Source organism: Tuber melanosporum (assembly GCF_000151645.1).
Source record: "Tuber melanosporum whole genome shotgun sequence assembly, scaffold_16, strain Mel28".
Classification (NCBI taxonomy): Eukaryota; Fungi; Ascomycota; class Pezizomycetes; order Pezizales; family Tuberaceae; genus Tuber; species Tuber melanosporum.
The window spans coordinates 504349-526487 of NW_003298819.1; the positions used below are offsets into that span (position 1 = coordinate 504349).

The following is a 22139-nucleotide window of genomic DNA, read 5'->3' on the forward strand; positions in this document are numbered from 1 at the left end:
TAAATAATAAGTCCCAGGTTTTTCCCTTCTCTCCTTAAAAACAATGGTATCAGAATTACGCCTCCAGTAACCGTTTATCGGTCCCAGTAAAGTGAAGAAAAGAAAAGCGGATTTGTGTACTCGTGAACTTCGTAACTCCGTCGCGTCGTTTTGTGATTATAATGCCGAGGCCATGACCGCCGGTGGAGGTCTCGCTGCTCCCGCTATTAGCTTGGCTCCGATCCAATCCCAATGGCGAAGCAAGCACTGGTTGGGGGAAGAGCATACCAATCCTAGACCTCCTTCCTAATGAAAAACCCCCCCTCCTTCTCGAACCCAATGCCTCCTCAACATTCCTCTCACGTGCCCTCCTCCGTTTCTTGCGAAATATCCTCCACCAAAGTAATCTGTTTGCTTCCTCTTCGTCTTCATCCTGCTCCTCGGGGATTGCGTCTGGCACTGCCGGTGCGGACATCGATGCCCTGGTTGCCGGTGCTGGCATTGGTGGTGGAGGTGATAAGGTTCGCCGGTAGGCTCTTACTAAAGAGACTATTACCGCCAGTAGTAATGATAAGGCAATGCTTCCGCAGAGAAAGGATAAAACGATTGTTTCTGAGGCGGGGGGTGGCATGGCATGTTGTTTTTTTTCCCTTGTTTTTTTTCCCTCTTTCTCTCTTCCCTCTCTTTCCTTGCCTCTCGTTTATTCCTCTTCGTGATGACGGGATGGTAGTAGCGGTTTGCTGAAAGGAAGGAAGGGAGTGTGAGAGGCAGAGAAATGGACAGTCTGAATAAGACGTCTTGACCCGTCCCGCTCGGGCTTGGTATTCCGTGCATTGGTACCGTGGGTTTGTTTATGGCTTCTCCCGCAGTACTCGTACAGTAGGTAAAGGGAAAAAGAAAAGGGAGGAAATAGAGGAGGAAAAAAAGGCAGCTGGATGTAGATCAAGGGGCTAAAAAAAATACCCCTTCCGTTTATTTCGATAACGCGCGCGGCCACTGTCGTGAAGAATTTTGTTTAGGGGGTGGAGAATGAATGAATGTCTCGCTGAGTGCGCGAATTGGAAAAAGTGGTGAGACAGAAGATGGATCTGATTTTGGGATTATTCTCGCAAACTCTATGTTAAGGGATAGATTATTTTAGGAACCCTTTTTTTCGGGAGGGTAAAGGGGGAGAGAAGATGAGATATCTGATTTTTTGATGTCGAGATAAGAGTGAGACAGGCGAGTTGGCCCCAGATCTGCGCGGCTATTCGGCGGGATGTTCCGATGTAAATGTTGGTGGTGGCGGGGGAGGGGGCGGCGAGTGAGTGGTTGTGTTTCCCTCCGGGTCTTTGGAGGAAACGCTGACGGGAATAACTGAGGACTTTTTGGTAACGCTAGAGAATATCTCCGACTATTTCCGTCCGCTCGTCTTGGTTAGGAGTTTTTTTTTTTCTTAGTTATTTACCGCGCCCCGCGGGTATGGTTCGAAATGTATACACTATTATACAGAGAACTGAACGTTCAACTCATGTGAATCAAAAATTTACTCCCCCATTCCCCCTCCCCCTTTTGCTCCAGCCGGGGCAGGTGAGTAATAGATACAATATGTTTTGGTCCCGTAAGACCGTCATCAAGCGTACCAAACCATACAATCGTATAAACCTCCCAAGTGTCCACACAATCCAGCCATTTCTAGCAAGGTAAAAAATATATCCCAAAAAGCCAACCCAATGAGAAAAAAATAAACAAACAAGCTTTCCAAAATCATGGAGTACCGGCCGAAACTTCCGCCTTATAATTGTGCACACAAACTCCCCTCCCATACCCGCTGTGTGGGCGAATACTCTCCTGACTCACTTTACACGCCATCTCAAGATCCACATCCCCGCCCTTCCCTTCACCCCTATACTCCTCGACTGTGAACGAGATCCTCTGATCGATCTCGAGCGCCGGCTCGCGTGTGATCCGGTCCTCGCTGCCGGCCAAAGATGTCAGCGTGCCCTTCTTCCTGGACATGTCCGATAGCGGTTGGGAGTTGTTTTTTGGAGTCGAGCGTTCCTGGAATGTGCCGATGTTGAAGGCTCGTCGGAAGAGGGGCCATAGCATCGGCAGGTTAGAGACGTAGACTGCTGTAGAGGCTTCGCGGATGTACCACAGCATGTATATAGTTGTGAAAGGGTTGGAGAAGTTGTAATATTTGTTTAGGATTGCGGCGAGGATCTAGGCATTTTGTTTTAGTCTTCATTTTTACAGGGGGGTTGGAGAAACTTACGACAAAGATACCGCAGCCGAAAATGCCTACTAGAATTAATTTTCTATATTATTTAGATAGTGGGGATTAGCTTATCTGATATCGAAGGTTGTTGTGGGAGAGTAGAGTGATAATTGGTGACTTACTTCTTATTGGGCACCCTGGCCCTAAGAAACAACGGTATAGCGATGCCTAACATCATCAAATCCGATGAGATATTGAAGCTCGCCTGAACGATCGAATAGTGCTGATAGGTCGCGCATTGCTCTATGACAACAACAGCACCTCCGTCAGGCCTCATGTAGCACATAAACCCCTAAAAGAGCCTTCATACCCATAGGAACCGGCAACGCCCAATATCCGTTGAACGGCCGACAGCTCAAAAACCAAGCCAACTCAATCGCAACGAATCCAGCGGCGACATAAACTCCAACAGCTCTCACTAACATCTGCTGTTGCAGACGGGTGCTAAAACCATTCCACGTCAGTATCTATTTAGCTTCTTTCTCTCGTTATTCACCACAGAATCAAAGGCACATACGTTAGACGGTTGTACATCAGTATCATGCATCCCTTGATACCCCATATTAATATCAACATGGCCTGCTCCAGCAGTATCACAATCTTGCTGCCGTATATCCGAATTTGAATGTCATCGGGGGTAAGGGTTTCTAAGGTTCCTGGCTCCAACAGGTTTGTAGCGGTACGACCGGAGACGTTGATTGCGGCCATGAGGATTGTGTACATTACCTAGTACAGGTTAGTTGGGGGTGTAGCTTTGGTAACCGAGACAGAAACTGACAGCATTGAAGATCATGAGGAAGTCTTCTGTTTGGAGATTACGGAAGCCATTGAGAATAAGACAGCGTGAGTATCTGTTTTTCCGGTTTTTCAAAAAGTTAGCGCTTTTAAGCTCCATCTATCAGACTCTCAAAAGAAGCAAAGGGAAACAAGTGGAGTGAAATAAACAAGGCTCACATTCTCCCAGTGATCAACAATACCCCAACACTGTACATACTCCATGACTCTACAGTCAGCTGCTCTGGTGTCGGTGAAGTCAAAGCCATTACGTCTCTCCTTCCTACTCTTCTTCGTTTATCTCTCTATCGTGGTTCTCTGCCTTGCCTCGACCCAATTCGCACTTGTCTTTAGGGTTGGGGAGGGGGGGGGGCAGGTAGCGTGGATATATAGATATAAGTAGCTACTCTCTGTGAGCGGGGACGGCAGATATGAGAAGGCTGAGAAGGAAAAAAATACACGGAAATCCTCCGAAACCTGAGGCAGCAGCGAGGTCCTGGGTTCTACTTCAAAATATTGCACTACCCACCTCCTCCCCACACACCATGCGGTATACATACATCCATCATCCCTCACCCCCACCCCCATTCCATCCTTCCTCTGCGCCCCTTCCCCCTTCCCGCAGGTGGGAGTGGGAGGGTGGATCGAAAAAAGGGACGATACGGGCGGGACGTGTGTATGTCGATGTGGAGGCATGGGTTTAGGAGAAAGGAAGAGGAGAAAAAAGGCATCTCCATTGGATACTCCACTTCGGCATCCCTGGGGAGCCGTCATCCCCCTTTGAGCTAGGTAGGAATTTACCACATTGACAGTGTAATTGGGAAGGTAAAAATTCAAAACCATATGGTAGGGAAAATATAGAAAAGCTAGACCTAAAGTGTTTGAGTTCCCTGGGTAGGTTATAGTGATTATCATGCTTGATACCCGATTGGTTCTTTCACGAATCGGAGGTGTCGCACGATTTTGCACGTGACCAGTTCAGGGTACAGTACCATACTGGGAAGACCACTGGTGTCATACCGGTGCTCGAGTACCGGTACCAGTAGATCCCCTGAGTTGGGGGCCCTTATCCTGTTGTTGGTGCTGCTCCCATGGCTAACTATTAGTTTGGTTTGCATGGGGAGGCAACTGTCAGTGACTGCTAGAAGCTCTAGCAACAGCAACCACCTGTTGTGCTATGTCTATTTCTGGTTCTCTATGATACAATGTCTAACATTCAATGTCTAACAGCTGGCCAAGCGATCAGCGATAGAATATGTGTTGAAATTGCTTGGCCAGTTGGGCACCATATCATAGTTAGTCGAATAGTTGCCCGGCCGGCGATCTCGGCTCACTCGCCCTATGCGTACTGTACTGTGCTCGAGTACTCTACCGTACTGCACCGGACTGAGCGAGATGCCATGCCGAGATAAGTCTCAGTGATGGTCACGCAACAACCACCACTCGGAGAAGGGCTCCTGGGGGGGAACAGAGCTTGGAATGCGATAAGAATTCCTTTTTTTTCCCCCAAGGCGGTTTCACCTCTGGCGAATGAGGAGTTGTATAAAAGGCACAATTCTGGATGTATTGTAGCATATGGTACCCACAGCAACCAAGCCAACTGCCGTGTTCTCCTATGATACGCTACCAAAAAACTCACATCAAGGTGCAAGTACCGATATGCACTCCATTGTGTTGTCAGAATTGGGAAGAAATCACGGCCCCAGAAAGAAGAGCTATCGCGGTGATGCTGTGCTGTACACCCTCGGTACCGGGAAGGTGGATTGACTATCAATCACGATGATGAGGCGAAACCACACCAATAATGTTGCAATCTCCGTTCCTATTCCTTTCCTTCCTTCCTTCCTGCTTCATTGTACTGTACTGTACTCGTACAGTACTTCCTATTCCACACTTTCCGCCATGATTATCACTCGATACCTACAATGCGCAACTAGATAAGACTTAGCCAATCGGTCAATCCACCGCCGAGCTAAGACTCGGATCGCTACAAAAATGGCTGAAGAAAGAAAGAAAGAAAGAAGGAAAAAAAAGATCTTTTATCTATCCCGCTTCTTGTCTGTTCGTCTAGCTTCTGGGACAGCGGCTCGACGCGGTGAGTAATTGTCCGAATACGGGATACTAGACGAACCATCCTGCATTTACCCCTTCTTGTCCTGTGTTTTTTTTCCTCCTGTTCTCGCCTCAGGTCTCATACCGGTATGGGATTGTTCCCGGAAAGAAAATCCGTCATAGAACTAGATGTGATTAATGAGGGGCGTTGTCAAATTACGTACAGTATCTACAGTTACATCTTGTTTTATGAGAACCCACAGGTACTGAAAAGGAGGGCGGGGGGGGTGGACAGCTTTGGAAGAGCGTATCCTATCCTTCCCGCATTGCACACCGCACCACATCCTAGGTTCGTCCCTGCCATTTCTGCTCGCTGCAGTTACTTGTATCTGATCCTGGGATTCGGACCCCCCCCCCATTTCCGAACGTCCAGAATCTTGTGGGAGGCCCAACTTCAGGCGAGAACCGATCTCTCTGCCTGCGGTGAACCATGTCTATGATACCTATAATACAGTGAACCATATTTCTGGCCGAGGAGGTGGTGTCAGAAATATCTCCCCTGGGGCTTCTTGAGGCCTCACCGTAGAAGATACTCGCACATACTCGAGCACTGGTACCGTGGGTTGTTGGGCTGCCGTGGGGGGGGGCTACTGTGGGGAGCTAGGAAGCGCCCCGATCCCATCTTTCCGCGCAATGCGCAATTGGAGTCCTGTTGCACACTTCTCCTTTAGCACTGTGATTACCACTCTCATTCTCAATACGATTATTATTCTTGGGTCGCAAATTTTCGAGTTTTCCTTTTTCTTTTTTAGCGTTCACAGTGCTGGGTGCCAGTGGGTGGAACCCCTGACTTGGTCCCGGGCTTGGATTTGTGTGGAAGTAAGAGAAAAGTCGGTAGAAAATACTTGTACGAGTATCTAGGATGTCAACCTTGGGGGGCAGTCAAACCTAGAACTCGTTTTTAAGCTACCATGGTAGTAGTATAGTACAACCACTCGAGTACCGGGGAGTTGATTTCGAACTAAAGTGCTGGACAGGGATTGCTCTGCAGGCTAACCTAAAATAAGCGCTCACCATCCTGATTGTGGGTGCAAGTGCCACGGAGATGCTCTCGCCCAGGGACTATTTTGTGGGCTAACCTAAATTAACTGTTCATCAATCACTTGCTCGACCCAGTACTGTACTTGTACTTGTGAGCACTAAAAAGAAGGAAAAATTTTGTTGCCGCAACTTCAATTGCGGCAACCGCAGTGAGAATCATACACAATACAGTACTCGTACTTGTTCTGGTTCCAAACAGAGGGAAAAATCCGAAAGGCTGCTAAGCAAGGAATCCATTTCCATCCAACAGATCCACTCCTCTCAAGCCGCGATACGCAGCCAACCTTCAGAATGTTACAAGTACGCATCCTTGTATGATACATGCTGGTAGGTGCCGGCAGCTCAGAATCAATCTCCATGATAACCAAACTTTCCCAACCCTTGCACGAACAGCAGCAACACCCACATGCTGTTGTTTTGCTTATTCCTCCTGTGCAATGATCCCCAAGTCGTGTAAAGAACGCATTTATAGAGCGGATTTCATGGTAATTCTTGCTTTAATAGCACTTAATGTTGGGGCAAAATTTGGATGGACTTAGGGGCGGCACTTGTAAGGGAAGAAGAAAAAAAAGGTTTGGTTGAGTGATATGCCAATGTATTGCCTAAAGAGGCGACATCGCCTGCTATATTAGGACGAGCGCACGGGCTCTGCTGGCACTGGGGGTCGATTCTAAAGTGCCAGCACCATCCCAGCATCGCTGCATCAAAAAACAAAATAGCGCACATATCGTAAACTTATCGCCTAGCTAAGAGTTGGGGGTACTGTACTTGTACGAGTAAACTTTCTCCCTGCTTCTCGAATATCTGTGGCGCAGTTATGTCACTCCCCAGCCGAGTCTGTTCGGACTACCGGTACTCGAGTATTCAATTCTTCAAATCGGATTTGTCCGCCCAGTCCATACTTATATGCCCCTTCCCTTCCCTCTTCCCTCGATGACCCACACATGTTCCCTGTGGCCCGAGCGGGATAGCTGGGCAATGGTGTAGGAAAAAAAGCCCCCGTTCTGTAAACCTGCAAAAGGGCGACGGGGGATGGGCGGTAGCAAAGAAGAAAAAGGGACCCCCCAGGCCTATCCTATCGTATGTGCCATATTATGCAATACGAAACCAAGTGGATAAGGTAAGATGAGGAGGGAATAGAAGAAAAAAAAGGAACATCGCGCCATCACTTTTGGCTTAATTCAGCCCGCCTGAAGAGAATCCTTACCTACCTACGAGTACTACACCAGGCTTCACATCTCCACTGCGCGAGTACAATACTGAGCGAAGACATAGAACGAAGGGAATATCCAAGAGTTTTGGAAACGACACTAGAAGTGGTCTTGCTCTCTGTTTAAAGCCCCCCATTTGAATTTAATATCCCCTGTTTTTCGACTCTACTTTACTTGCACATTTGCACATTTCCTTATTCGTTCCCCCCCTTTTTTTGCTTTGAATCGCAGGCCCGAGGAGAGGAGAGTCGATTTTCATACGGCGACCGGAAAAGCGACTGTGGCGACAATGGCACCAGATGCGAAGGAATTGGCGCTTATGTCGAAAGATATGGAACTGAGCGTTGAAGATAAAGATGCTCTTAAATTGGAGGCAGCCTTGGGTCATAAACAAGTGTTGAGTAGAGGATTTGGCCTATTCAGCCTGACCAGTTTGGGGATCATTATCGCAAAGTGAGTGTTTTTCCTATCCCTAAACGGCGCCCTTTTTTGTAGTATGATGGGGAGAGATTGAAGAGGAATTGGTTACTGATGGAGGCATCGGCGGTGTAAATAGCGCCTGGAGTCTTACTGGCGGGACTATCGTGGTAGCTATCGGCAATGGAGGCCCTATGGCCGTTCTCTATGGATTGTGAGTTTTTTCTTCCCTCTGGTTCCCCGCACCCGGCTGGAGTATCCTTTTGGAGTTGCAATATAGCTAATCAGGGACCAGGATCCTCGTGACAATCTTCTACACTTTGATCTCAGCCTCTCTCGCGGAATTGGTTTCTTCAATTCCTTCTTCCGGAGGAGTGTATCATTGGGCATCCGTCACTGCGGGCCCCAGATACGGCCGAGTTGTCGGATGGTACGCCGGATTCCTCAATCTCTGTGGATGGCTGCTATCGGCAGCCTCTATCTCTAGCACTCTAGGAACCGAACTGGTAGCTCTCTACCAACTCAGCTATCCAGAGGTTGAGTGGAAATCGTGGCAGGTCTTCATCGCATACCAGATCGTCAACTGGATGTGCTGCTGCATTGTCATTTTCGCAAACCGTCACCTGCCGCTGATCAACAAGATTGCATTCTACCTCAGCATGGGTGGACTCTTCACTACGATCATGGTCCTGGCCATCATGTCGCGGGGCAGGCGCGCTAGCGATAAATTCGTTTGGAGAGAATACACTGACCTTTCCGGGTGGAATAATGACGGTCTCTGCTTCATTCTCGGTCTCATCAACGCCGCTTTCGCGGTTGGCACGCCGGACTGCCAGTCCCATGTCGCCGAGGAAATCCCGGAGCCGGAGAAGAACGTTCCAAAGGGGATAATGATCCAGATCGGAACCAGCTTCATCACTGCTTTCGCTTATCTTATCGCACTCTTTTACTCCATCAATGATATCGAACTCGTTTTCGATTCCCAATCGCAATTTCCAACGTCGGAGATCTACAGACAGGCCACTGGTAGCACCCCGGGGGCTCTCGGGCTAACCGCAGTGCTGTTCCTGGCTACATTCCCAACCCTGATCGGCACGCTGATCACCGGCGGGCGAACTTTCTGGACGCTCTCTCGTGATAATGCCGCACCATTTGGCGACTACTTCACCAGGATTTCCCCGACGTTCGGTTCGCCGCTCAGAGCTACCATTGCTGTCTCGGTCGTCACTACTTGTCTAGGGGCTATCCAGGTCGGTTCCACCACCGCATTTTCAGCGCTCATCGGATCTTATATCGTTCTATCGACGCTCTCCTATGCCGGCGCTATCCTCCCACACGTGCTCACCGGCCGCAAAACCATTGTTCCTGGTCCTTTCCATCTCGGAAGGGCCGGGTTTGCTATAAACATCATCTCGCTGCTATATATTGCTGTAACAGTCGTGTTCTTCTGCTTCCCGTTTGCTATGCCCGTTGAGGCCGGGAATATGAATTATACTAGTGTGATTGTATCTGGATTTGTTGTTCTCATCACTTTCTGGTGGTTCGTTCACGGAACTGGGAATTACGAAGGGCCCAAGTACTACAAAGAGGCGGCTAAGCAGCTAGCCGATTCAGGGAGCATTGGCAACTCAGAGCTTCAATAAACTTTGTAGTCACTCAAGTGCGGTCGAATTAAGTTGCTATTTTTTTTTATATATTTTTTGGATGTACAACGATTGACACTTATTATATCTCCTCTCTCTCCCCGGTAACCACGAGGGAAATTTTTTTAATAGCGAATAGTATATTTCATGTAGCAGCGGAGCGAATCCTGATCTCAAGAAAAAATCCAATCCAATTCATTGCCAAAGATATTCACAAAAAAGCCATGGTACAATTTACACCAGCACATAAATCACCAACCAAGTATGAAAAACCGATGCCCAAGTTATTCCTCTGGTTCCCCAACTAACCCTCGCCTAAAACCCATCACCTTTCACTCATCACTCCTATCCCCGCTGCTGCCCGTGCTTTCTCCATCCTCCTCCTTGCCCAACCCCCTCACATTCCTCGCAGCCCAAGCCTCAACGGCGCGAACCACCTCTTGGGTGCCAGCACTAGCGCCGAAGATCCCCCCTTCAGTCCCAACCATCTCTACCGCAGCATCATGTAACCTCTGCAAGCTCGCCCCGCACGCATCCCGAACAAGCAGACAATCAAACCCCCTATCATTCCCCTCCCGCATGGTGCAGCTAACACAAACGTCTGTGGTTACCCCTGTAATGACCAAATTCTTGATCCCCTTGACCCTCAAGAGCAGCTCAAAGTCCGTGTAAGCGAAGGCGCTGCGGCCCGGTTTGTCCACCACGGGTTCGTTGGGGAGTGGGGCCAGTTCTGGGATTATGTCGTGACCGGGTTCCCCCCGAATGAGGAGGCGGCCGAGGGGCCCCTGATCGCCGATGCCGAGGCCTGAAGGGTTATTCCGGGAGCGGTGGAGTTCCCGGGAGGAGAGGGTGGAGAGGTCCGGCCTGTGGCCCTCTCGGGTAAAAATTATGGGGAAGGAGTGCTTGCGGAAGAGTGTCAGGAGGGTACGGATCGCTGGGATCGACGCTCGGGTCGGGGTAAGGGAGTAGCCTTGATGGCTGAGGTAGCCGTTTGGCGAACAGACTTTATTTTTTTTGTCGCGTAAGTCTTGATACCGTTATGAGAGGGGGGGGGTTTTGGAGATGAACGCACAGTCGTTTTGCATGTCGATTATTATCAGTGCTGTTGTTTCTGGTGACATGCTTGCATCGTGTGGCCATGGGTACGGTGTCGCAGTGGGAACCTGTTCGCCGCTACGGCGGTACATGTTCATGGTGGAATTGTACGTTGTTGACATGGTAATGATTCCGTGGGTTAAGTTACTGTGCATACAATACAAGCGCGGTAGATAGATATAGCGTACTCGAATAGAGAGGGTTTGAAGTGCGAAAGTGCGCGCTCTAATCAAACTATTGTAACTCTGGCTTAAGGCTAAAGGCAGAAGCCTTGTGGCCGTCTTTCCGTGCAACGCGGAGGAAATGGGGTCCCTTCGTCCCACCCCCCTTTCCCCCCAACCAGCCTACCCACACGTGGTTTGTGCAAGTACTCGTACTTGTAACAATGGTACAAGTAATCGTGACTTACCTCCCGTCGCACGCTTTTTCTGGATAGCACGGCAGAAACGGCTTCCCGGGATTCTCGTGGAGCAGTTGGAAATATTTTGGGGAAGACCCAAGCTCTGATAACGGTACAGTACAAGTACGTTCTGCACGAGCGCTGGATCCCCGCCCGAGTACTGTACTCGAGTACATGTGGATTATTCGAGTAGGCCACAGAAGCGCCACCCACCCCAGCTGCAATTGCCGGCGTGAATGGTACAGTACGAGTACTCTAGACAGACAGGTTTAACGTGGGATGGACCCGGGGAAGAAAAAGAAAAAGAAACGGAATCGATCTTGGGAATTTCGAACTAGTAACCAGCATGTAACTGTTAGAGAGTTTAACAGGGGCATGATCCAACCATCTCTATGGCGGTCGCACCGCCATACTCGAGTGCCCGCCCCAAGAATCAGCTATGATGCTGTTATACAGCATTCCAAAGATAAGCACCCCCCTCTCGACCGAGCGTTTCTACACGTACTATCATAACAAGCACTGTGCTCGAGCACGGTACCGTACTACCGGTACTCTTACAAAGCGAGGACTTTCCCGGCCAGGGCCGGCTTCTCCCGAGGGGGAGTAAACAGGTTGGATCAGGGTGAGGCTAAAGTTTCCACTCCCGCCAATGCACACACTAAAATGATATCGGTACCTGCCAATGCAGGGACATGATGATAAAGGGTGACAAGTATGGCGCTAAGTCTTGGTAAAAGAGATTCCCTCTCGATTACATAAAATTTTGATTCGCCTATTTTTTACTGGTATTTGTTTTACTATGGATACGGTATTTGCCGATTGAATGCGCTGATTGTAATGTTTCTCTTTCTATGATGTAAGCAGACACTAGGGACCAATAGCGAATTTCGCCTTACCAAATCACTCAAATAGTAGCTTCCAAAAACACTGGTGAGTTAGAAGTGCCCTGGGAGATGCCTCGGTGCTCGTACAGTACTAGTACGGTTACTCGAGTGAAAGACGGGGATGGATAACTAGCTTGCATTGTACTCGTACTGTATGATACGAAAACATCTCCCCGGTACTGTACTTGCACTCAAGCACGACAAGTGCCGAAGTGGGGCGTGGGAGAAGGAGAGGAGAGGGCAAGGGTCAAAGAAGAATCCACACTTCCACCCAGCTCCAACACGAATGAAGAGAATTCCAATTGTATCGTACTAAGATAGGGGATTCTCGGACACCGATATCAGCCAGGAGTTTGGCATTGGGGTCCTACTGTACAGTATTGCTTCTCCGCATCTCTCCGTGTTTTGGGAATATATGTAAGTTATCTTTTTCCGCTCTACTACCGTGCTTGCTTTAAGCGAAATTGTGGCTCAAAAAACCTCTGGTTTCCACACCAAAAAATCGCAGTTAAGGGGGCGCTGTTGTGGGAAATCCCGATTCCCGCAGCTGTAGGTGGACCTACGGTATCTGACAAGAAACCCCAAAGGCCAGATAAGTAATTTTCAAAGACGATCGAAGCTATTATCTACGAAGTGTGTTGAATCCTGGCCATCGTTGTGTAGCTGAGGGCCGCTCCGATAACCCTGCTTTCTCCCAGGTGCCTCAGTAAGAGGAAGGCAGCGAGACCCTCCTTGAGAAGGAGGAGGACGAACATGAACACATTTGTGACGATAATTGATTTTTCTTCCCTCTTTTCTTTGTTCATTCTCTTGTGCGAACCTGCGACGACGACTCCCTACCCTTTTCTTTCAGCACCGTGCTCGGGATTACCCCTTTGGACAAAACATGATGATGTTCTGCAGGATTTTCTCTATCAAATCGAAGTTCTTGTCCAAGCGCACGGTGCACTTCTCCCTCGAAATCCCACGGTTGGACTCTTATGTAATGCACAACTGAAAGGTCGACACTAGCAAAATCGGGAGCTCCCAAGAGTGTGACGGAATTCGAGTTTTTTAAGGGGCATTTTTTTCTTCCTTTGGCTAAAGAAAGCGATTAGTGCCCACTAAGTTGGCTATCACACCGCAAAAACTCCTAGAATCCATAATAGCAGTCAGGCCGTCATCCCGCGATAGGTTTAGCTTAAGGGGTCGACGGAATTGCGAAAACTGGTTAACGGGATCCAACACATCCAGTGGGTTGATCCGTTACTAAATCCGTAAAGCGCTGATCCCTCTTGGGGGTTCTGACAGAGGTGGTGGATTCCGAGAGTTTTGGTGGTGCCGGTACGGTACTCGAGCAGCGGCGACTAACGGAGGAAACCCGCCCACGGCGCCGAAGAGTGTGGGTTTCTGTCACAAAGCAAGCCATCGAACGGCGGCCCGACACCTCAGTTTGTGGCCATCCCCACCCGCCCCAGCAATGTTTGGTGTAAAAAGGCAAATCAATTTGATACGAGTAAATGTCCCCCCACATACCCCCTGTCACTTGTACTCGCACGGTGCCGTATCATAACAGGAGTTGGAGTCGGCTCTCGCCGAATTATGCTTGGATATACTCGAGTACAGGTGAGACTGTTATGATCTGAGCGCATGGTCCCAAGGGGCTCTTGCGAATATCATAATTTTTTTCGCCCCGCCACCAAAGGCAGCAAGATGGCCCCCATCTCCTGCTGCGGTGGAAAGAGCATCTCCGTGTTGCTAGTGTGCGGGTAAGTTATGCGAAACCATTTACAAGTACCCCCCTCGAGAGACCAACAGGTGAGTAAGTGATGGTACCCGAGAACCCGAAAGAAGACCGGAGTGCCCTGTCCCGGCAACTTGGGAGGTCGTTTAGGAACAGTTGGATTACTAACTGTTATGCCGATCGTGTTATGGTTCTGGTTGCGATGGGACTTGGTCGGGATATGATAGTCCAGTTTCAGGTTAAATGGTCACTAAGTACCAATGAGGGAGTTTTTCTTAATTTTAGGGTCATAGAAATGCTGCACCAATTACACGGGCAATCAACCGATGATTTTACAAAGAGAAACAAAGGAGAGAAAAAAAATACTCCCTGAATCCATCCATGATTTTGGTTCCCAGGGGCGTGGGCCGGGAGACCGTGGGCTTCTGGTTGGTATTTGGCACAGGCGACAGTAGAAAATAAATCGGAAAACAGGGGTTGGAAACACGGAAACCGATTGGGTCGGGCAGCCAAACGTTCCAATCAGAACTTTAGAATCCCTTGCCACGCTTTCCTAATTCTCCCTTTCCTCTGTTGACCGCAGGTTGTGTGAGAGCCTCAAGTGATGGCGTCCCGTAGGATAGGAGCAAAAATAGGTCAAGCTATTGTACTAGTACTCGAATATAGTGTGCACCAATGATGTTTCAAGATTCAGGGCCTTATGTAATCAGGGCAGCAAATATCACACTATATTTCTCGAGCACCCGGACACTTTTATAGTACAAGGATTAGGCATTAAAAAGTGGTAGAAACTGCCGCAGACTAGTGGTCAAATTGGCTAGCATATCTACAAGTACTCGCGCGGGGGCAACCCTCGAGTACCCTATTGGTACTTTACTTGATACCAACTTGATAGCCATTAATCTCCCACTGTTTTTAGGCATAGGTTGAGCTACTTGTGGGTATCGGATTTTTTAAACGGGATGTTTCCACAAGTATGGTCTCGCCACCTTCGCTCTATTCGAGTACGAGTTTAAAGCACACTTCCAACTTCATCCAACTTCACCCGCGAGGCGCAACCAGACTTTCTCATGCACCACGTGGGCATTACCGGCATTGCATGGCGGTGTACAGTACTTGTACGATCATGGCGGCAAAAGGCACATGCCCCCCCCACGAGTTTTCCCTACGAAATTCCCGATTTTCAATTAGCCACCGGGAACGACTACACCAAATACCGTCCTCCAAACTGTGATAATAGGAGGGGTGTCCTAAGGAATTTAGCATTATGATTTTTTTCCATTTCTATTGACAGTCCTAGGCACTGACATAGGGGCATGAAGTTAGCGTACTTTGTTGCCACGCAAATCCCATACTATACAAATTGGGTGTCTTGGCATGGATTTTGACATTCCCTTCCGGATCCAGCCCCTGGGTTTCGTGGAACAATTCCTGTAGTCTTGCATTTGGCTATGTTGACCTAGGTATGTAGATCTTTGGGTTAAACTCCCTGTCAAAAGAGGATTTTACGGGATCTTTTAATTTGTTGTTGCTAGGTAGGCGCGTATTGAAGATTGGTGTTTTGTGTGATATGGAAAACCGAGGGGGGGGTACGTTTCGTTTTGTCGCCAAGATCATACAAGTACAATGCTATTACCAGGAATGTACAGTACCTTGTCTCGCATCAAAGCATCTCAGCTCTTGGCTTCTGCGGATTCGTTTCTGGTCTCTTTAGTCATGATGCTCGAACTCGAACACGAACAGAATTGTCTGGTGCAATAAAGGTGATGTCGGCGACCTAAACTAGAGACTCAAAAGTCATAAGCCTCCAGCATCTTCGAGGAGCGAAACTCCCCACTTTAGCCTCGAGGGTTATTACAAGAGTGTCCCAGCCGGCGCAGTTCTCATGGCAGGCCGCATAACCCATAAACTTAAGAGAGGTTTCTAGTGGGTTGAGTATTAAGATAAGCCATGGGATAGTTTATGCATTTAATGCGTTCTCTATTTGCACTTTCCACATGCAACTTGGGCGGATAGAGCCCAAGAACCTATTGCGGGTACTGTACCTATCAAATCAATGCCCTCACAACCCGGTGGACAGAATCCCCCCATGCTGCTCAATGATGCGCAGACCCAGTAGTAAGCGAATTGCTCCACCCGGTCTTGAAGACCGTCATGATTACCGTATCCCCCGGGCTCTATCTCTCTATCTCCTCAAGTTCACCACGGTGGCCCTGTGAAAACCGAAAAGGGTTACCCATGGCCAAGCGCCCGCCAGCTCGCCAATCGGAGTCCCAACCGAGAAAGTTTTGATCATCATCCTCACCGGATATCACTCGAGAATTTTGCTCAGTGTTGGGTTCAATGCGAATCGGGGTAAGGGTTTGCGGGCTGACGCTTAGAATTTGAGGGTGCGAATTCTGCCTTTCTGGGAAGTTTGAAACCTTCTGTAGTGCACTATTTCCTCCACGTGGCAATTCCGGAGTTTAAGGTGTGGTCAAACCTTGTTACCTGCGGGGTGAGGGGAGACGTATCTATGCCCTTCCTTCAGGAAGCGCCATGTGAGCTTGTTTGATGAACGTCATGGGTGAGTTAGCTCGTGATAATATAGTTTGACATAGATGAATGTCTGTAAGTAACTTGGTCTGTGGCACTAATTCTGGACTTATATTACAGTTCTACTGCCTGCTACTGGTGTAGACTAGGTTGAATCGAGTTTACTAAGATTGGCGGATTTCGTCGTTATCAGGAGTGGAAAGTATGTACTATAATAATATTATAGTGCGATATAAATAATAAATCTTATCCAGTAGACTTTCCAGCGAAGTTCACATACTAGAGCCCATACTATAATTCGTTATTAGATATTTGAAACAACCCCTCTGGGCTCGGGAAAGGTTATGATACCTGCATAAATATTTTCTCAGAAACCTTGATGTTTTTGAAGGGGACTATTTTTGCGGTCATTAGACACTGCCACGGTCATGAGACCCTCCTAAAACCTATAAATTTCGTGCACACGTCATGACTCTGTACCTCCTTCAGCTAGGTTAGGTGGGAGAGATAGTCGGGATAGTCGGAGCCTTTAGTGCAATAATGTTGATGTTATGGTGTTTCCTTTATTTTGAAACAGGGTGCGTGTTATGGACTAACTTTAGACAAATTCTGTGGTTTTATGGAGCAGGATCGAGTTATCAGTGTTTGGTGTAGGTTGGTGTAGATAAAAGGAAACGGGCGATTAACAGAGAAAATATGGTGGGGGCTAGCTAGAACGTCCTCATCTTCGCCATTGTCGAGAATTTCGGGCAATGAGGGTAGAAGGAACAATTCCCTCTCTGGCTATGCGGATTGTTGGACCAGGCCGTGACAAACAACCTGAGATAATACTATGTCTTTCTACACCAAGGGAACCCATCTACTTCCTCCACTCCGAGAACCACAACGCCTGATGGAATTCACCCAACGTTATTGCTAAGTATACTATCTGTTTGTGGAACCCTACCAGCTCCTTTGCTCTCACCAGATACTGCCCTTTCTGGGGCTATAACTCCTCTGTACTTGAGCTTTATAACAGCGGCTCGTCAATCTCTTACCCTCCTCTCTTTCTCGGATAGCCTGGAGGGTTTGAGGAACCGGATTTTTAAAGACTAAACCACAGCATATATTTCCCTTTGCACCACTTATCTCCTGAACATGCTGTAGGAAGTAGATCTGCGCTATATGTGTAATTACTGTATGGTCATAGTCTTCCTACTCAACTGTCGATTCCTCTTCTCAAGGCCTGTACGAATTCCGGAAGTCACGAGTTGGCCCTTAAAACTCTGATATGAGGATGTCGCATGTTGAGAATATACTTGCTGCTAAACGCAATCAATTTTGCTGGGACAGAATGCTTTGTTTGAGATTGCAAGTTTTGACCTTTAAAAATGTCTATAACTTTAGGTTACATATCTGGAGAGAGAGAGAGTTATTGTAAGAAAATAGAATTGTAACTGTTCGAATTTGAGGTTTTATCGTGTATTGCCCAATCAGGGTGTGGTGTTGTTTCCTTTACCTGTAGTAGGAGTGAGTACACTGTGAGCTATTGGTACGTATGCATTCTTGTATAATATTTTAGTCGTGTTCCTGTTTGTATGCGGGCCCACAATCACTACTTGATTTCTTCACAATCGTGCGTTGTTTCCTCTCCCTTCCTTGATCTACGGGTTTCTATTTTTATTTTTTTCGGACAATGATATCATTGACATAATATTATTATTGTCTTCTTCCGAGCCTCTATATCCCTCGCGACATAATCCGTATGATAACAGATGAAATAGCGCTTTTCTATGGGGGGGATAGGGTAAACTTTAAGAGGACCGATCAGTTGATTTCCTTCTAGGCTATGGATTTATTCACACGATATCACTCCAGTTTCATCTTCCAAGGAGTCTTTTGTTTAGACAATATCCCAATCCATTTCACAGTTATATGCTATATTTATCAAGCTCAAGATCGGTATCTAGAGCGCGTGGGCGTGGATGAGGAAAAGGTAACGCAACATTGAATTGGGTATCTTTGTGGTATTGATACGGAAGCCAGCTTACTGATCTCGTTGGAATTTCTATCTTGATATAATTTTTATACCCTTTGAGCCCAAGAGCCACTTGTTTTAGATGTAGGGTGGCCACGAATTACTACTCTTATTGACCTATACACATCAACCTAGCTAAGAAACCCATATTGAAAAAACCCGCATGCTGGGGGGAAATGAGGTATGAGAAAAGGAGTTGATTGTTTAAGGCTAACTATTATAAAGAAACGCTGGCATGTCTATGAAGTGCTGAGAGAGGTGGAAGAGAAAAGGGAAAGAAGAAAAACCGGGTGGAAAAACCTGAGAGAATCATGAACTCCCAATACATCATCAACCCCACCCAAGCAGGTCTCTCAACCTCCTAATATGCCCAGCGCTCGGAACCGAGATATCCCCCCTCAATAACCTAAACAACTCAACAACCTCCGGGTCCTCGATCCACCGATCGGGCAGCCCGGCCGAAGCTGTCGCTCTCGCAACCTGCAGATGGAAAATCTCCTCGTCATCCCTAGTAAATGGCGCGTCGAGATCTTCCTCAATGCTTAGCCCTAGCGGGAGTGGAGGATGCATATGATGTTGTGGTTGTGGTTGTGGTGGCGGTGGGGGAGGCGGCAGAGGATGATGAGGAGGGGGAGAATAATCTGCGTAAGGAGACTGTACCTGTACCCTCGACGGGGACATAGAATGATCTCGGGAGCTACCAGCACGAAGTCGCTGCTTCCACTCGAACTTTTCGAGATGTGCCTGATGGCGGATCTCAGGTGGCGCGTGTGGGCATTTTTGTAGATCGATGAGGTGGTTTAACATTGTTTCTTTGCGACCGGCGAAGGGAGTTACTCGTTTTTTGGCTATATAAAGTTTTCTCATATGTTAGGATTTGGTTGTGGGAGAGAGAGAGGGAGGACAGGGAGAGGAGAAAGCACATACCAAGTTCGAGTAATTCCTTTTCCCCATGGTCATCCCCGGGTATCACGGAGAGCCCAGGGTTCTCCCTCATTATCGCTCCTTTCGCGTGTAGGAGGCAATAGTTGCACCACACTTCAAAGTATCGGACGTTCTTGTTTCCACCCCGGTGATACCAGGTCCATTCTTTACCTTTCTTTGACATATTTTCGGCGCGGTCGAGTAGTAGTAACAGAGCACTATGGATGAGAAATTATGTACCCTGGGTTGGTCTGGTATTTAAGTGTTCCGAACAAAGAAATATGTTTTCGAGTTTCTCAAAGTTTTTCTTGTTTTAAACTTGAGAGTCGTGATTACTTTATTTCACACTTTGGGTTTTTGAAGTGCTTGTGGCGCGAACTTTGTTTGTTAGGTCCTGGGTGTGTGGGTGTTCATAATTTATCACTCGGATCATTGTGGCTGGTAGCCAGGGGAATGCTGATTGAGTAGAACTTAAATCACAGAGGGAACTGGCCTGGTAATTTTGATCGCCGGGTAGTTGGGCAAGCTCTTGGTTTCCCCGTTCTAATATTGGGAGCTGAATTTAGTGTCTGGCACAATGGCGCTCCGGAGGAGGAGAGGTTTTACTGCGAGGTTTTCCTTCACGGGGAGGGGGGGGCGTTGGACTGGTGACCCTTGGGGATGGCAAGAAAGTGCCCTTTGGGGATTGTCGTAAGGATGAGCCGTTGAGTCTTCTCGATTTGGTCTTTGCTCTATTAGTCCCATTTGCCTCAGTGCGTCGACACGTAAAATGGGACTTATATGTGAGAACTACTCATTACAGCTTTTATACGGATTACCGTGTTTCACTGAACCAATCGCATAACAATCGTCAGTGGTTCTTCTAGTTTCTAGGGGGGTTCCTCCTCGATGTAATACGAATATTGGTGAAGGCATGACTTGACATTTTCGGTGATTGCCCCTGAGGCCCGCCGCCGCTGAAAAATAGCAGACAGAACAGATACAGAGTGGAGCCGCGGGTATCGTCCTGATTCTGAGGTTCTTTATAGGTGAGATTTAGGAGCTTGCAATGTTTTAACACTGTGATGAACGAGATTACTCGAGCCTCCATTGACTGTGGGGCTGGCAGGTTTCGCGGCGATGGCCCAATTTGTATCATACCCTCATGCAAGAGGTCATAATAGTAATCGAGGATAATAGATCGTGGGGGAATAAGTAAAATTTTTCCTTGACCTTGCTCTCAAAATCACTCGAGAGATAGGGTTGTGACTTGTTGATACAGTTACAAGTGATGGAATGAGTCTTGATACGAGAGGTGAGATGGTATCTGGGTGAACCAGGAAGTCGAATTCCCAATAACAAAATTCGGTCCCAAAGGGATGAATAGGGGAAATGTGTCTATAGAGGCGTAGGGTAAAATGTGTGGGAGCTTTTACTACTGCATGATAGCTATGTGTTTGTATTTCCCTAAAGACATGGGATGCTCCCTTATTTACTATGATACTTGAGTGTCGGTTGTGGTATCATATCTGGAATAGGGGATAATTTACAAAGGTGGGACACAAGGGAATCTTACCCGCTAAATGACGGCTCTATTTTCAGCTGGCCACCTCGTCCGTATGATAATAATATTGTGTTTTTTAGGAGTTGGGAGATGAAGTTTACCCTCAAACCCTAACCCAGCGTTAAAATCTTGCTGTTGCAATGTTAGTCTACAATCCTAGACCCAGGCTATGCTAAGGCTCAGAAGGTTAATAGTTCAAGCTGGCGATCAAAACCTTTGTGACAACGAAGGGACTAGGCGCGCTTCCGAGGGCGTGCTTTCTTGAGACAAATCCATCCATCTACCTTGAGGCGGACTTTGTGTACGAAACCTTGGACTGGGTTTGCTCACTCCCCTGTGCGATGTCATATCAACGGTAAAGATACACCTCTTCTTGTAGCAAGTTTGTTGGAAATTGGTTTCTTTGCTCGTGGGAACTAGTGGGTCGTGGGGGGATCCGAGATCTATACTGCCCGACTTGCTGCGATGTACCTCATGTTCATAGGGGGTTGACTGATCTTGTGGTTCCCGAAGTCGTGGGGGGTATTCGGCATCCCACCAAATCATAGTTATTAGGAAGTCTGAGACCCGTATCATAAGGAGGACCAAACCCGGGGTTTGAGATTTTACCAGTGGAGCTGAAATTCAGAAGAAACTCGATCACCAACCATCATCGCTCACAAGACAGTCGAACGCACCACGGACTCGATCAGTTACATAACTGACTCCCCCATTTAGCGGTTCCTAGTTGCTAAACCTGTGGTTTTATTGCCTTGGTATCATAATATGTACTATCATAGTATAGCAGTAGTAAGCAAACCCGGGTACGTCCTTAGGTGTTAGCTGGGGGCCCACATTTGGCCGGGAATCAAGTCGCAGGATATTTTCCCATCCAGATTCGGTGGATGTTTGGGCCCAGGCAGACATAGATTTATGCATTCGAGCTATTCCAGTACTGTATCTAGGGTGATGTGCTCGAGTACGAGTACTGTATTATTCTTATGCTCTGAAAATAGGGATTGATATTCCTGCGCACGATGCAAGCAAGGTATCATCACCTGCTGGCATAGTATTCCTGGATGCTTAATACAATTGCTTGGCGGGCATGGATGACATAAGCAAAGAATTTAAGGCAGGGTTTCATCTCTCCCACCATCCTTTCCTGATTCCTTTCCTGGGAGAAAAAACAGTTCGATCTCGAAACGAAACGAGAGAAGGTCGAAGGAAAGGAGGCTCTTTCTGTCCTCGCCCTTAATTCGCCCTGGCCTTCTTCTCTTCATCGAGGAAGACGCCCCCCCCCACTTTTCTGTTCCCCCAAACCCTCTTTATTACTCCCCGTGAGCGAACAAACAAGAGACCGTACTTTGGTTGCTGCGTCCGGGGGACAAGACCTTCATCACCTTCACCACCACCACCCCATCACTGCCACAGACAGCTGTTCTATATCCCAACTTTCTTTGAACCCACACGCGTCTGACCGGCCTCTTTCCTCGAAATAGTTAATCTGACCTTACAAGTCTCGGTCTTCGTTTTCCTCCCTTATCCTCTCAACACCAATTTCCCCACCGCTTTCCCATTCATCGGAAATTGGACGTTTCTCTGTCA

The 22139-nt window shown here is 47.8% G+C and overlaps 3 protein-coding genes; 1 reads left to right on the plus strand and 2 right to left on the minus strand.

Moving 5' to 3' along the window:
• Window positions 1-1725: 1725 nt before the first annotated feature.
• Window positions 1726-3279, minus strand: GSTUM_00004902001 (uncharacterized protein; the record flags this gene model as incomplete). Its single annotated transcript, XM_002836746.1, has 7 exons — window positions 1726-2181; window positions 2234-2276; window positions 2359-2479; window positions 2547-2680; window positions 2754-2962; window positions 3015-3087; window positions 3191-3279. 7 exons carry the CDS (start codon window positions 3277-3279, stop codon window positions 1726-1728), a joined length of 1125 nt encoding a protein of 374 aa, XP_002836792.1.
• Window positions 3280-7663: 4384 nt separating this feature from the next.
• Window positions 7664-9434, plus strand: GSTUM_00004903001 (uncharacterized protein; the record flags this gene model as incomplete). Its single annotated transcript, XM_002836747.1, has 3 exons — window positions 7664-7827; window positions 7931-8005; window positions 8087-9434. The coding sequence occupies 3 exons, from the start codon at window positions 7664-7666 to the stop codon at window positions 9432-9434; spliced, it is 1587 nt and encodes a 528-aa protein (XP_002836793.1).
• Window positions 9435-9608: 174 nt separating this feature from the next.
• GSTUM_00004904001 (uncharacterized protein) lies at window positions 9609-10686 on the minus strand. XM_002836748.2 has 2 exons: window positions 10507-10686; window positions 9609-10437 (listed from the first exon to the last, which is right to left on the minus strand). The coding sequence occupies exons 1-2, from the start codon at window positions 10625-10627 to the stop codon at window positions 9767-9769; spliced, it is 792 nt and encodes a 263-aa protein (XP_002836794.1). The 5' UTR covers window positions 10628-10686; the 3' UTR covers window positions 9609-9766.
• Between the last annotated feature and the right edge of the window lie 11453 nt (window positions 10687-22139).